Genomic DNA, 12,307 nt, shown 5'->3' with positions numbered 1-12,307 from the left:
CTGAAGCCAAAGGAAAGGAGAGGCAGACGTGAGCGTGCACCAGCTGGTTTTATTGCTCAGCTGGGACGTGGAGTGCAGCTTAGCATGGGGGGGCAGCCGGGGCTCCAGCCACCGCGCGTGTCCCACCGTGTCTCCCACACTCCAGTCCCAGGTGCTGCCATCCACTGCCAGCCCACAGGGCAAACCTGCCCCAGCCCTGCACCATCCTCTCCTGCCACCAGCCCCAGCCTCCTCCCTGCACTGTCCACAGCACCGTGCCACCGGCACCACGTCCCTCTCAGCACCTTCCCCACTCACCGCTGCCGACGTCGTCATCCCTTCCTCGCCTGCAAGAGCTGACCCACAGTCTCCCACAGCCACCCACAGCCCCAGGGCCCCCTGCCCGACAACTCTCATGTCTGTGGACAAGGGGTTCAGCACAAGCCACGTGCCATGTCCAGCCCTGCACCACCGTGCCCAGGACATGTCCTCGCCAAGGGGACTGGTCTGCATCCCCATCCATGTCCCCACCAGCGTGGCCTCCCAGTGCCTGCTCTGCCCGGCCCCGGCTTTACGCTACGGTTAGAAGCAGGAGAAGCTCCTTGGTACATCCGTGCATCTGTCCTTTTCCATGCCAGCGGCTCTCAGACCTCCCTGCAAGACACAGAGTGGGGAGAGAGGCCTTCAGCACTGGGACTCGGTCCCTGGGAAGCCCCTGGAAGGGCTGGGGCACCCCCAGGAGCAGGCAGCCTGTGCTTACGAGGCCGTCAGCGTGGAGTTGAGCAGCAGCGTGGTCCGGATCCGGTACAGCTGCGCCAGAGTCAGCTTGCGGTGCTGCGCCGCCTGCGGGTCCGAGAGGGTCCGGCGGGCAGGGGGCTGGGGGTCGCGCCTGAGCCCCCCTGGGAGGGATGCTGGGCTCTCCGCTGGCTCCTCTGGCTCTGAGAGCTCTGATGTGGAGCTGCCGCTGCTGCCGGGGGCAGCCTGAGGTGCGGGCTCTTGGCTAGTCCGGGGGGAACCAGCACAGATGTCAGAGAGGCTGCGGCTTTGGCTCAGGGGGCCTGGGGAAGTGGGGGACAGGAGCTGGGGCAAGCTGGCCTCCGACTTGGACTTGAGCACCCTGGCCGGGCAAGGCAGGAGCTGCACGGGCGTCCGGCGGCGCAGCCGGGGCGAGCCCGGCCGTGGGGCAGGAGGGGCCAGGGAAGGCTCCTGCCCCTCCTCGGCCGTCCCCTCGGGCTGCTGGCCAAAGTCCCGCAGGGAGGCAGGTGAGAGCGTGCCATAGGCGCTGTCGATGGAGGACGAGCGGCAGCCGCTGCCTGGGGAGGCCACGCCGTGGGGCAGGGGAACAGGCAGGGCACCTGCAGGCAGCTCCTGCGTGGGGGTATCGGTGGAGGTGGGGGTCTCCACAGAGGTGCCAGTGCCGATGGAGGTGCTGGTGCTAACAGAGGAGCCATCCGAGGTTGAGCCGAAGGGTCCTGCGTCCCAGTCTGGGGAGGAGAGCTCGTCGCCACCCTCTGCTGCCACCATGGCAAGCGTCTCGGTGGAGCCGTCGGATGGGCTGTGGAGGCAAGAAGGTGAGGAGGGGCCTGTGCCAGGCTGGGGGTGTGCAGGTCCCCCCTCCTGCTCCCTACCACTGCTGTGAGTCCGGGCTGGTGCTGCTGTGGTGTAGGATGGTAGGTGAACTGGCAGCTGAAGTGCCACTCTCACCATCATCCTCCTCATCCTCCTCGTCCTCCTCCTCCTGCTCCTCCATGCGCCGGCGCTGCCGCAGCCTCTGCAGCAGGTTCTGGGATGGGGGGGTTGTCAGTGAGGAATGGGGTGTGCACAGGGAACCCACGTGTCCCCCACCCACCCGTGTGCCCTCACCTGGGCATTGCGCACTGCCTCGACCCAGCTGCGGCACAGCTGCCCACTGCTCTGGAAGGTGTAGGCGGCCACGGCACTGCCCAGCTCGTTCAGGTAGATGAGGAGGAAGGAGCCTGTGGGCAGGGGCTGTCAGCAGTGTCCAGGGACCTCCCAGTAGCCCCCCTTATGCCCAGTGCTCTCACCTGGGTCTCTGAGCTCCCTGCAAACAACTCTGTCCACCAGCAAGGGCTGCCGGATCACCTTGGTGCGCTCAGCCTTCTTGAAGGGCTTGGTGATGAGGAAGAGGTCGGTGAAGAGGAAGCAGTAGACGTCCATCTGAGGGTGAGAGTGGAGCCATGGGCACCAGTCAGTGCAGTGAGTGAGGGTGGGTGGGCAGGGGCCGGAGCTGAGCCCTCCCTGTCCCCTGCAGTCCTCACCTTGCTGTCTTTACCTTCCCGCATCCTCAGGCTGCCCTCGAGGAGGAGCTGCCGGGTGTCCTCCGGGGAGGTGCCAGGGATGGGGGCTGTCAGGTCCAGCCTCAGGAACTCCTTAAGCAGCTGTCAGAAACCCCCAGAGTCGGCATGGGGTGCATGGGGTAACATGACATGGGTGGCATAGCATGAAGTGACACAGGGTGGCACAGCAGTGTGGCAGAGGGTGGCATTGAGTGGCATGGCATGAGATGGCAGCTCCACCATGTCCAGCCTACCTTGTCCACCTCGTCTGTGCTGCCCTCCACCACCTCATAGGCATCAATCCGGCTGAGGATGGCATCCAGGCGCTGCCGCTCCTGCCGCTGGCGCATCCGCGAGTTGACGTCGTTGATGAAGCGTTCCACGGAGCTGATCTGTGCCAGGAGAGGTGGTGGGTTTGAGGGGCCACCAACCCTGCTGCCCCCCACCTCTGATCCCTTACCATAGTGGTGATGGCATCACGGGCACGTGGGTCATCCGTCTTCTTCAGGATAGACTTGAGGAGCAGCGGGTACTTGGTGAGGCGCTGGTGAGGTTTCACCAGCATGTCGCTCAGCTTCAGGCGGCTGCACTGCTCCTGCTTCTCAGCCCACTGCGGCAGCCAGGCATTAGCACCAGCCCCAGCCCTGCCCCAGCCCCAGCCCCAGCCTCCCCTTACCGTCACATAGGTGCGGAAGAGCTCGCTGTCCCGCAGCAGGGTCCGCATGTACTCCATGCAGCCCTCCTCCTCCATGCAATACCGCACATAGGGCTTGAAGAGGGACCCGAACTGGGGGACACGAGGCAGTCACCATGCAGCACACGGCATGGCGTGGCTGCCCGCTGTGGCATGGCATCCCCACTCACCATCTTGAAGCCATCGAGGAAGTCAATGGGGTCCAGCAGTGCCCCAGTCCGCCGTGCCTTGGCCAGCACTGAGGCCATGACGCTGCGCCACAGCTTGCAGTGCAGCCGGATGATCTCCCCGATGTTGCTGAAGAGCCGCTCAGCATCCACCTGTGGGGGTGAGGTGGGCACCACTGGGGAATGGCACCTCCACCCTGCAGCATGGCGAGGCTGAGGACCCATCCCTGAACACCCTGTCCCCTGCAGCCCCCTCCACTCACCTCACAGAGCAGCCCTGACTCCTGCAGGTTCACCAGGCAGGAGAGAAAGAGCTGTGGGGAGGGAATGGAGAGGCAGTGAGCTGCAGCCACAGCCCCCAGCCACAGCCCCCAGCCCCAGCACAGTGCAGTAGCTGCCAACACTCACATCAGTGATGACTTTGAGGTTCCGGATGTAGGTGGCCTCTGTGTGCAGCAGCTCCCAGATGGCTTCCTGCTGGTGGCACTGCCGGCGCGACAGGACCTGCCAGGCTGAGCGTCAGCGCTGTGCCAGGGCCTGGGCACAGCCCCTGAGGCTCCCCAGGCACTGTCCCTACCTCTGTGCCCTGGATGATCTGCTGCCAGCTGTCCTCCAGAGTCAGCCCAGCCTCGTCCCCATCCTCCTCCCAGGAGTCGCGGTCAAAGCGGAGCTGGGGCGGCAGCTTGGGCAGCCCGAAGGTGCTGTAGGCGTGCAGCCTGTTCACCAGCTGCTCCAGCTTCTCAGTCTCCTGGACAAAAGCAGGGGACAAAGCTGGGCGGGGGCCACTGGGCATGTCCCACGGACCACCTCAGCCTGCCTGTGGAACGAGGGTCTTGAGCCACAGGGGGACCCATCCCAGGTGCCCAGCATAGCCACAGGCAGTCCCCACACCCCTCCCCGTGCCTGCATCCCACCTACCCGCCCGAAGGAGCCCGTGCTAGTCCCGGAGCCAAAGAAGCCGCTGAAGCGGCTGGCAGCGCGGTTCTTCCAGGTGTCAGTGCCATTGGTGGGCAGAGAGCTGCTGCTGTGCAGGGCTGGCTCGGGGCTGGGGATGCTGCTGTCCCCCAGGAACTCTGTTATGTTCTTCCTTCGCCGTCCTGGAGCCTGCAGTGAGGACAGCCAGTGTCCCCAGGGTCAGTACCCAGCGCTGCGGCCAGGATGGGGACAGCGGCCTGGCTGACCTGAGCACCGTGGGACAGACGGACACCCCGGGCAGTGGGGTCCCCCGGCCAAGCTCCCCTGCCCGCACTGACCTGCCTACCTGCATCCCGGGGGTGCAGGGCCCCGGGGATGGAGGACCCCGGGTGCTGCCTGGCCAAGCCCGGCCGGCCATGGACAAGCGGGCCCAGCAGCGGGGGGGGCTCAGGGCATCCCGAGGGTCGCAGCCCCCGGCCGGGCCGTCCGTCCAGCCGCACTCCCGGCTCGGACCGCAGAGCCGGGGCCGGGCAGGCTGTGGCCGAGCTCCTCCGAAACAAAAGGAGGTGGGGCCAGCGCCGAAAACCTAATTTCCCTCCTCGGCAGATAAGCTACCAGAGCTGAACAATTCACCGGCGGAGATCAAAGCCCCCCGGCTGGTCGCAGGAGCTGGGTCACGGCCAAGCGGCTCCCGCCGCCCCGGGCAGCGCTGCAGCGGCTGCTCCCTGCGTGTCCCTGGGCTGTGCTGGGATGCGGCCGCTGCCATCTCCTCACCGGGGCAGGGTCGGGGCTCCCTGCCGGCCACCAAGCCCTGGGAAGCGGCATGCTGCTGCCACCGCCGCCAGCACGGCCCCACACCCCGCCACGTCCGCAGAGCCAGGCGGCAAGAGCTGCTCCGGGCACCTTTGCCATTACTCACTGCGCTGCCGCTTCTCCAGACGCCCCGGCTGTCACCAGCCCCATCGCCTCGGGGCCACTTGGGACCCGCCTGTCCCCAGGAAGGGAGTCGGGACCGAGACCTCCATAGAGGTGCCTGGTTGCCCTCTCGCCCCCTGGCCCTGCTAGAGCCTTGCCGGTCCTGCAGCCAGGCGTCATAGTGCTGGACACGGGTGGCCACTAGCCCCGGCCAGGCAGCCAGGTTGCCGCCCTCAGGGCCTGCTGGCACAGCACCGAGCACCGTGTCCCCCTGGCGGGACCCTGCAGAGTTTCTCCCTTCAGGCCTGGCACCCTGCTCCCATGGGAGCAGCACCCAGTCCACGCCTTATCTGGGGCCAGGGTCCACGGGGCAGGACAGAGCTGCTGTGCTCAGCAGCTGCCAGCAGCAGAGAGGAGGGCCGGTGGCCAGGGCGAGTCCTGGGGTCAGGGTGAGTCCCAGGGCTGGGTGGCACCGAGCAGCAGCAAACACTGGGGCCCCCAGGGCCCCTGTTTGCCTTTGCTTTGGTGCCAGCCTGTACCTGGCACAGCCAAAGGGCTGGTGCTGCTGCTTGAGCTGCTAGACTGCCATGGTGGAGCCAGAACAGCACAGCACAGCCAGCATGGAACAGCCAGGAGAAAAAGTGGGTCTTGGGGACTCCAGGGGGATCTTCAACCCACACTATACATGGCCCATCTTTACCAGAAAGAATGGCTATGGGGGATCACACATTCTGTCATCCCATCCCCAATTCCTCCCTCCCCAGAGCTAGCACTGGCACTCACCAGGCTCTCAGCGCCCTCCCGGCGTCCTGGCAGCGGTTCCAGCACTGGCCCAAGGAATGCAGCACTGCTGGCAGGGTGCAGGATGGGCAAGCTGGCTGACCTGGCATCTCGCACTGCCTGCTCCACCTTCAGCTCATCCCCGGGCTTGGCTGTGGGAGCATCAGGTTGTCAGTGTCCCCTGGGAACTCTGGAGCAGCCAGGCCTCCCTCGGGGCCCCCTCAGCACCTTTCACCCTCAGGTAGTGTCCCCCGAAGCGAAACGCCTCGAACTGCAGTGACAGCGGCGTGTGCGATTGGTCCAGGTAGATGTCCACCTTGCCCAGCTCAATTGCCTTCCTCTCAAAGACTGGCAGCAGCACTTCCCTGCAGGACACGAGCCCTACATTTGTCTTTGCATCTCTCCCCACATTGTCCCTTGTCTCGTCCCCAGCAGACTCACCCCAGCGACTTCTTTTTCACAGCTGGCACGATCTCTGCCTCGATGTCGATGCTGAGGTCAAACTTCAAGGTGAAGCACTCCTTGCTGGGGTCCTGGGGGCAGGGGGCAGCTGCTTGCCCAGGGGTCCCTCCCTCCCTCCCACCAGGGCCATCCTGCTGCCCTGCCGAGTGCCCCAGGGAGAGGAGCCGGTGCCTTACGTCCGTGTGCCTGCGCCAAGCCTTCTTCTTGGGCAGCTTCAGCGCTGAGCTCTTGCGCTCCCTGCGGGCACAGGGAGGGCAGGGTGACAGGGATGCCGCGGGCTGGGGCGGCACACGGGCTGTGCAGGGCTAGGGGCTCACCCTCTGCTCTCTGCCGGACCCTCCTCCTCCTCCTCCACATCAGAGGGAGGGCTGGTGCGCGGGGGGCACGAACGTGTGGACATGTTGCGGGCCAGGATGGAGCCTGCAAAGGGGCATCGAGCTGGGCTGTGACAGCTCGCCCAGCCCCGTGCTGCCTCCCGCTGCATCCCACTCCCATCCCCGAGCTGCACCAGCCCCAAATGCACTTCATCAGTCCCGTCCCATCCCTGCTCCGCCGCAGAGCCGCGGGGGCAGCGGTGCCCCAGCTGGCTCGGGCTCACCTTGCGGGGACAGGTCGAAGCGGATGTGGCCATCGAAGTGCATGGCGCCATGGAGGCGGCCATCGCAGAGCTCACACAGGCTGAGGGGGCCGCTGCGGCTCAGCTGCCGGCACTCGGCGTGGTGGCATTCCTGCGGGGACACCAGCCCGTCAGGCAGGGCCTGCCCGGGGCCGCAGCTGTGGCGCGTTCACAGGAGGGATGGGCAGCACCACGGGCAGCAGGGTCCCCTCCGCCAGCCCCAACTGCAGCTGGCACATTGTTCACAGGGAATGCTGAAGCCAGAGCGGGCACGGGGAAAGCAGCATGACCAGGACATGGCCGTGTGGCAGTGGGTGCTGTAAGGGGCTGATGACACGGGGGGTTCTGTCCCACAGAGCCGCCCCCTGCTCCACCGCAATGAGCAGAGACCCTGGGACACCTGCAGATGCCGAGGCTTGGACAGGGAGCTGCGGGACAATCACCTGCACCGTGGCACCAGCACCTCAGCAGAGACCCGGGAGGCCGCCCTGGCACCCCCCAGCCCCTTTGTGCTGACGAGAGCCGTGTCCCCGTGGCAGGACGGAGGAAGCGAGCGTCTGCAGGCAAACAATGCTCGAAGCCGGCGGGTTTCCTCCGATTGTGTGCGGCCACGGCCGCGGCCCCAGCCCCTCCAGGCATTCACAGCGGGTTATTTTTAAACCCCCGGCCAGGCCCCCAGCACAGTGCACAGCCTGTGTTCTCTGGCCAGTGCCCTTCTCACTGGGGCTACTACTGGCCCCGCTCCTGGGGATCGTGGTGCTGCCGGCCACTGCCAGCAATTCCTACTGCACCGCTGACACATCCCCATCCCTGTGTGGGACCCCCACCTGCCCACGGAGGGGTGCGAGGGTGCTGGGAGGAGGCGGCCCTGCCCGGGCTTGCCTGTAGAACTCCGCGCTGCTGCTGCGGAGAGGAAGCGCCTGTGCAGCTCCAGCCGCCCCCACTTCCTGCCCTCCTTCCTCCCGGCGCTGCTGAGGTCAGCGCTGACGCGCTCCCACCACCCGCGCTCCCTCCGAGGGGCCGCTGGTCCCTCTGCAGCACCCCCTGCCATCCACCAGTGTCCTATCGCAGGTCTCGACACAGCCTCAGCACACCCTGTACCCTCAGCCCTCCTCCGCTGCCACCATGTGTCCCACATCGTGGCCATCGTGACACCTGTCACAGACACATAGTATGAAAAAACCTTTCCTTAAGATTTTTTCCTCCTGAGAAGCTGAGAGGCCTCAAGAACAAAATGTAAACAATGGTTATCTGCCGCTGTGGAATGCAACAAGTAGATCTGTGATTAGTCTCATGTAGTTGTTTCTAATTAATGGCCAATCACAGTCAGCTAGCTCGGGCTCTCTGTCCGAGAAACAAGCCTTTGTTATTCATTCCTTCTTTTTCTATTCTTAGCTAGCCTTCTGATGAAATCCTTTCTTCTATTCTTTTAGTATAGTTTTAATATAATATATATCATAAAATAATAAATCAAGCCTTCTGAAACACGGAGTCAGATCCTCATCTCTTCCCTCATCCTAAGACCCCTGTGAACAGCATCAGAGACACCTGCATGTGGGAGTATGGCCGCAGGCTGCAGGCAGTGCCCGCAGCTGGCACCCATTCAGTGAGATCCCCTGGGACGCCTGGCAGCCGCCCCAGAGGAATGCGGGGCTCCTCATCCCCCTGTGCCAGCAGCTCATCCCTGGACTCAGCCCCACAGGAGGGGCCAGGCGGGATGGCCAAACCCCTCTGCCCACCCCGGGATCAGCTCCTGATCCGAGCCCCAGCACACGTCCCTCAGCAGGCGCCTCACAAAGCGAGGGGGATCAGGATCCTGCACCGTGACACGGCAGGATGAGCCCCCAGCCCGGCCAGCTCCCCCTGCCCACCCCCCGCTACCTGCCAGGCACCATCAGGGGTCGGGTGACAGCGGCGGGGTGGCCTCAGTCGCTCCCGGCAGTCCCAGCTGCGCTCCTGGGCAGCTGCAGCCCAGTGCCACGTGTGCCCCAGCAGCACCGGGCCTGCCAGCCCGCCGTGCAAACACAGCACCGGCACACCCCCGGTGCTGTCCTGCCTGCTGCGCCGGAGACACCGCCCGCGGCCCCGCGCTGCAGCACCCGGGCACTCGCTGCGAACCAGGGCGTGGGGCCGGCCCGGCTCTGCACGGCCGGAGGGAGAGAAAGGACCTTAAATCTGCCCTGGCTTCACGTTAGCGAGCAGGGGAACAGACGGGCTGGAGCGGATTAGCCCGAATCACAGCAGCTCGGGGAAACGCGTTAAACAGCCGCTGTGCCGTTAAATGCCAGCAGGACCCGGACACCAGCAGGGAATGCGCGCCCGGCACGGCACGCCAGGGGCTGCCGACCAGGGCAGGGGCCCTTCAGGGAGCGGCGGGTCGGGCAGAGCTGTCCGCTGCCCCTTCTCACCCCCAAGACCCGGGCAGCGGCTGTCCCCACCCCGCAGGACCCACCTTGGCCGCCCTCCTCTCTCCGGCGCAGTCGGGATTCTGGCAGTGCAGCACTGTCTCCTCTTCTGGGCACGGCTCGGCTGTGGAGAGAGTAGGGTCAGTGCCTGGGAGCCGTGCTGAGCCCCCTCCGGGTCCGTGCTGAGGCCCCCACACCAGGAATCCCGGGTTTCAGAGCTCGGCAAAGCAGTCGGGCTCAGCCCGCCCCACAGCTCGTCCAGGGGAATGAAGCCCCTAGAGCCAGTAATGCCACGGTGACAGAATCCAGCACCTCCTGCTCAGCACCCCAGGGTACAGGATGAGGACACGGACCTGCCCCAGCTCCCCTTGGGCTGGCACAGCGTGGGGCTGCAGCAGCAGCACTAAATCTGCCGCTGTCAGCCCCCAACGGAGCTTAGGAGCCACTTTAAGCTTTGACAGTTAAATCGGCCTTAGGGACAAATCCTATTTTGAAGGCTTTTGTTATGTGTCGAACCTAATCGTTTAAAAATAACAGACTCCGGGCTGCTCGCAGCGGCAAACGAGCAGTACAGACACCCTCTGGCTGGACAGCCCCGCTGCAGGCAGGGATGCACCGTTGGGAAGCTGCTGCCGAGGATGTGGAGAGGCCAGATGGCACGGCTCTGCCACAATGGCACGGCTCTGCCACAATGGCACGGCTATTACACCAGCCCAGCGGCACAGGGACTTCCCCGCCGCACCGCTTCCATCTCCCGCATCCTTCCTGCCAACAAAAACAGCATCCACGCCGACCCAAGCGAGACTGCGGCCAAGGCCGGGGTTAGAAACAGTCTGCGGGATAAAACAGTCTGCTTTTTGAGGCAGCACTGAAAAAAATGCTGCTTCTGCCTGAAGAGGGGGAAGCAACTCGGAATGGTGCTGGTTGCTCAAGCTCCCATTTGGGAGGCGATCCCGAGGCTGCTGTGGCACCATGGACGCTGCTGGATGCAGGAGCAGCCGGGCAGGGCTCAGCTCATCGCCCTCCGGGAGTAGGGCTGGGAGCCGGGTTAGGAGCCGGGCTGGGAGCCGGGTTGGGAGCCGGGTTGGGAGCCGGGTTGGGAGCCGGGGCCGGGCGCTGCCCCCGCGGCAGGAGCACAATGAGGCCTCTGTCCCCGCGGCCGCCCCGCAGCGCCCGCCGAGCTGGGCCGGCCCCCGCCCCCCGCCGCTGCCGTTTCACTTGACCTATCGGGAATAATAACGGAAACAAATAAGAAATTCTTTCATGCACCCAAGGGAAAGTTTCCCAAACTCACCAAAAACTAGAGGCTGGCCGAAGCGGCCGGCGGTGCCAGGGATCAGCCCCGCAGCACGGCCAGAGCCGCGTGGCCGCTCCCAAAAGCCGACCCTGCCCGCGGGTCACTCATGCACCAGGGCCTGGCACACGCGGGCTGGGAGCTCCTAGCAGGGAGCCCCGCTTTGGGGCAGAGGCAGGAGCGTGTCCGGGTCCCCACCAGACACTTCGAGGGCTGCAGGAGAGATCCTGTCCCCATCAGCTCCTCTCCTCCCCGCCCGGTCACCTCCTCCGTCTCCTGCTGCCGGCTATGCCATCACAGCCGGCGCTCCCGGTGACGGCAAACGAGTTTTGAAACCGGATCGTCCTTGCTGCAGAGCGCACGGCAGCGGCAGCCGGCTGCTTCAAAGGCCCGCCTGGGCCGGGGGGAGCGGCACGGGCCGGTTTGCTGAGCGCTCCCCAGCTGCACCTGCAGCATTCCCACGGCATCCCGGCGGCACCAGCAGCTTCTCCCAACCCCTCACCCTCGTTACCAGGGCTGGAGGCTTTGGGCGGCCGCGCTCAGCCACAGCCTGCCGGTTGCCCAAAGCCCCCCAGCCACCTACCCCCGAGCTCCTCGCTGACATCCAGGCTGGAGCTCCAGGAGAAGCGCTCCACTGCCCCGTACTCCAGCCCCGCCAGGCCGGGCGGCAAAGCCTCCAGCTCGTAGGCACCCCGCTTCCTCCAGTACAGAAACATCCTGGGCTTGCGGCCGGGGTCCCCCCGCAGCCGTGCCCGCCCCGACGGGGCCACCGGTGGGACTAACGGAGGGAGACCAGCTCTGGCTTTAAGAGTGGGTCCCGGTCTCTGGACAAGCGGTGCATTGACGCCGCCGGCGGGAGCCGCGGGGCGGCCGAGGGTGCTGCTGGAGGCTGCCCAGCGCCCGCGCGGGGGGCGCACAAAGGGCCTTTCTTCAGCCTCCTACAGACATTGCACAAATTTCACTTTCCACCGTCTATGGAAGACATTCGGCCACGGAGACAAGACGTGCTTGTGATGGAAAGAATCAGCATTAAGAAGGGGGCTGTTTGGCGGCTCTGCCGTCCGGCTGGCTTTTGAGGGGGCAGGAATGCGCCGCCCCGAGCTCCGGTTGTATCCCTGCAGCCGTGGGCACACGGGGGCCCCCAGCCTGCATAGGGAAAACCGATATTCAGGGGGATTTTCCTCCTGCTAATCCAAGAAAGCGCCAGATAGGGCTTAAACCCTACAAAGACAACAAAAGATGGCACCTTCATCCTGCCCCACGCAAAACTGCCAGGCCAAGACCATCCCAGCCTCTAAATTCATCACAGCACCTCCTCCCAGAGGCACCAGGTGCTTCTCAGAGTTTTGTTGCTTCCAGGCACCTTTTGCCAGAAGTTCCATGATAAATCGCTGCTGCAAAGGTAACAGATGCCAACGTATTGCAAAATTATTCCTGCTTGATTTAGTGCATCCTTAATATTTTAAGTGCTGTCATAGATTTCCCATTGATCATGGAACAGTGTTCTTGTAGGTGGAATGCCTCACCAAGGTTTATGCTCCAAAACCCCCAGCCTCCCTGTTCTCCCTCTTCCCCTCAGGGAGCACCAGAAGCCAGTGAGGTTCCCCTTTCCCAAGGATGCAGCATCCATCTCTGGGCCCCAGCAGGCACCGGCATCTTGTACCACCTCCCCCCATGAAATGCCCCAAACCAAACTTGCAGCTCAGCACACAGGTTACTCACATGTCCCCTGGCTCCAAGGGACAGAGCCACCCTGGGATCCATTGCCCTCAGCAGGCTGAGG

The 12,307-nt window shown here is 64.7% G+C and overlaps 1 protein-coding gene across 3 annotated transcripts; it reads right to left on the bottom strand.

The window, feature by feature from the left end:
- Window positions 1–29: 29 nt before the first annotated feature.
- Window positions 30–11,341, bottom strand: PLEKHG5 (pleckstrin homology and RhoGEF domain containing G5). 3 transcript variants are annotated; one of them, XM_071448952.1, is made up of 22 exons: window positions 11,108–11,341; window positions 9,278–9,354; window positions 6,808–6,937; window positions 6,527–6,629; window positions 6,386–6,446; window positions 6,189–6,280; window positions 5,976–6,112; window positions 5,751–5,899; window positions 4,056–4,241; window positions 3,715–3,885; window positions 3,546–3,641; window positions 3,401–3,451; window positions 3,141–3,290; window positions 2,953–3,063; window positions 2,737–2,886; window positions 2,531–2,668; window positions 2,259–2,378; window positions 2,025–2,157; window positions 1,843–1,955; window positions 1,608–1,762; window positions 740–1,534; window positions 30–633 (listed from the first exon to the last, which is right to left on the bottom strand). In XM_071448952.1, exons 1-22 carry the CDS (start codon window positions 11,238–11,240, stop codon window positions 624–626), a joined length of 3,261 nt encoding a protein of 1,086 aa, XP_071305053.1. In that variant the 5' UTR covers window positions 11,241–11,341; the 3' UTR covers window positions 30–623. The 3 variants fall into 3 exon arrangements, with proteins under 3 accessions (XP_071305053.1, XP_071305056.1, XP_071305055.1); XM_071448955.1 differs by lacking the exon at window positions 11,108–11,341 and adding an exon at window positions 10,525–10,576; XM_071448954.1 differs by lacking the exons at window positions 9,278–9,354; window positions 11,108–11,341 and adding an exon at window positions 8,707–8,847.
- Between the last annotated feature and the right edge of the window lie 966 nt (window positions 11,342–12,307).

Source organism: Agelaius tricolor, unplaced genomic scaffold (assembly GCF_023055355.1).
Source record: "Agelaius tricolor isolate 1412-34295 unplaced genomic scaffold, bAgeTri1.0.p SCAF_28, whole genome shotgun sequence".
Taxonomy (NCBI): Eukaryota; Metazoa; Chordata; class Aves; order Passeriformes; family Icteridae; genus Agelaius; species Agelaius tricolor.
This window is presented reverse-complemented; position numbering and strand designations above follow the sequence as displayed.

What these genes read in the sequence shown, in the direction of transcription:
- PLEKHG5 (XM_071448952.1), bottom strand. Translation starts at nt 11,240, where the DNA reads ATGTTTCTGTACTGGAGGAAGCGGGGTGCCTACGAGCTGGAGGCTTTG. An exon ending in TGTCAGCGAGGAGCTCGGGG is followed by an intron (nt 9,355 to 11,107) that starts GTAGGTGGCTGG and finishes CTCTCTCCACAG; the next exon opens with CCGAGCCGTGCCCAGAAGAG. An exon ending in AGGCAGTGCGCAATGCCCAG is followed by an intron (nt 1,763 to 1,842) that starts GTGAGGGCACAC and finishes CCCCCATCCCAG; the next exon opens with AACCTGCTGCAGAGGCTGCG.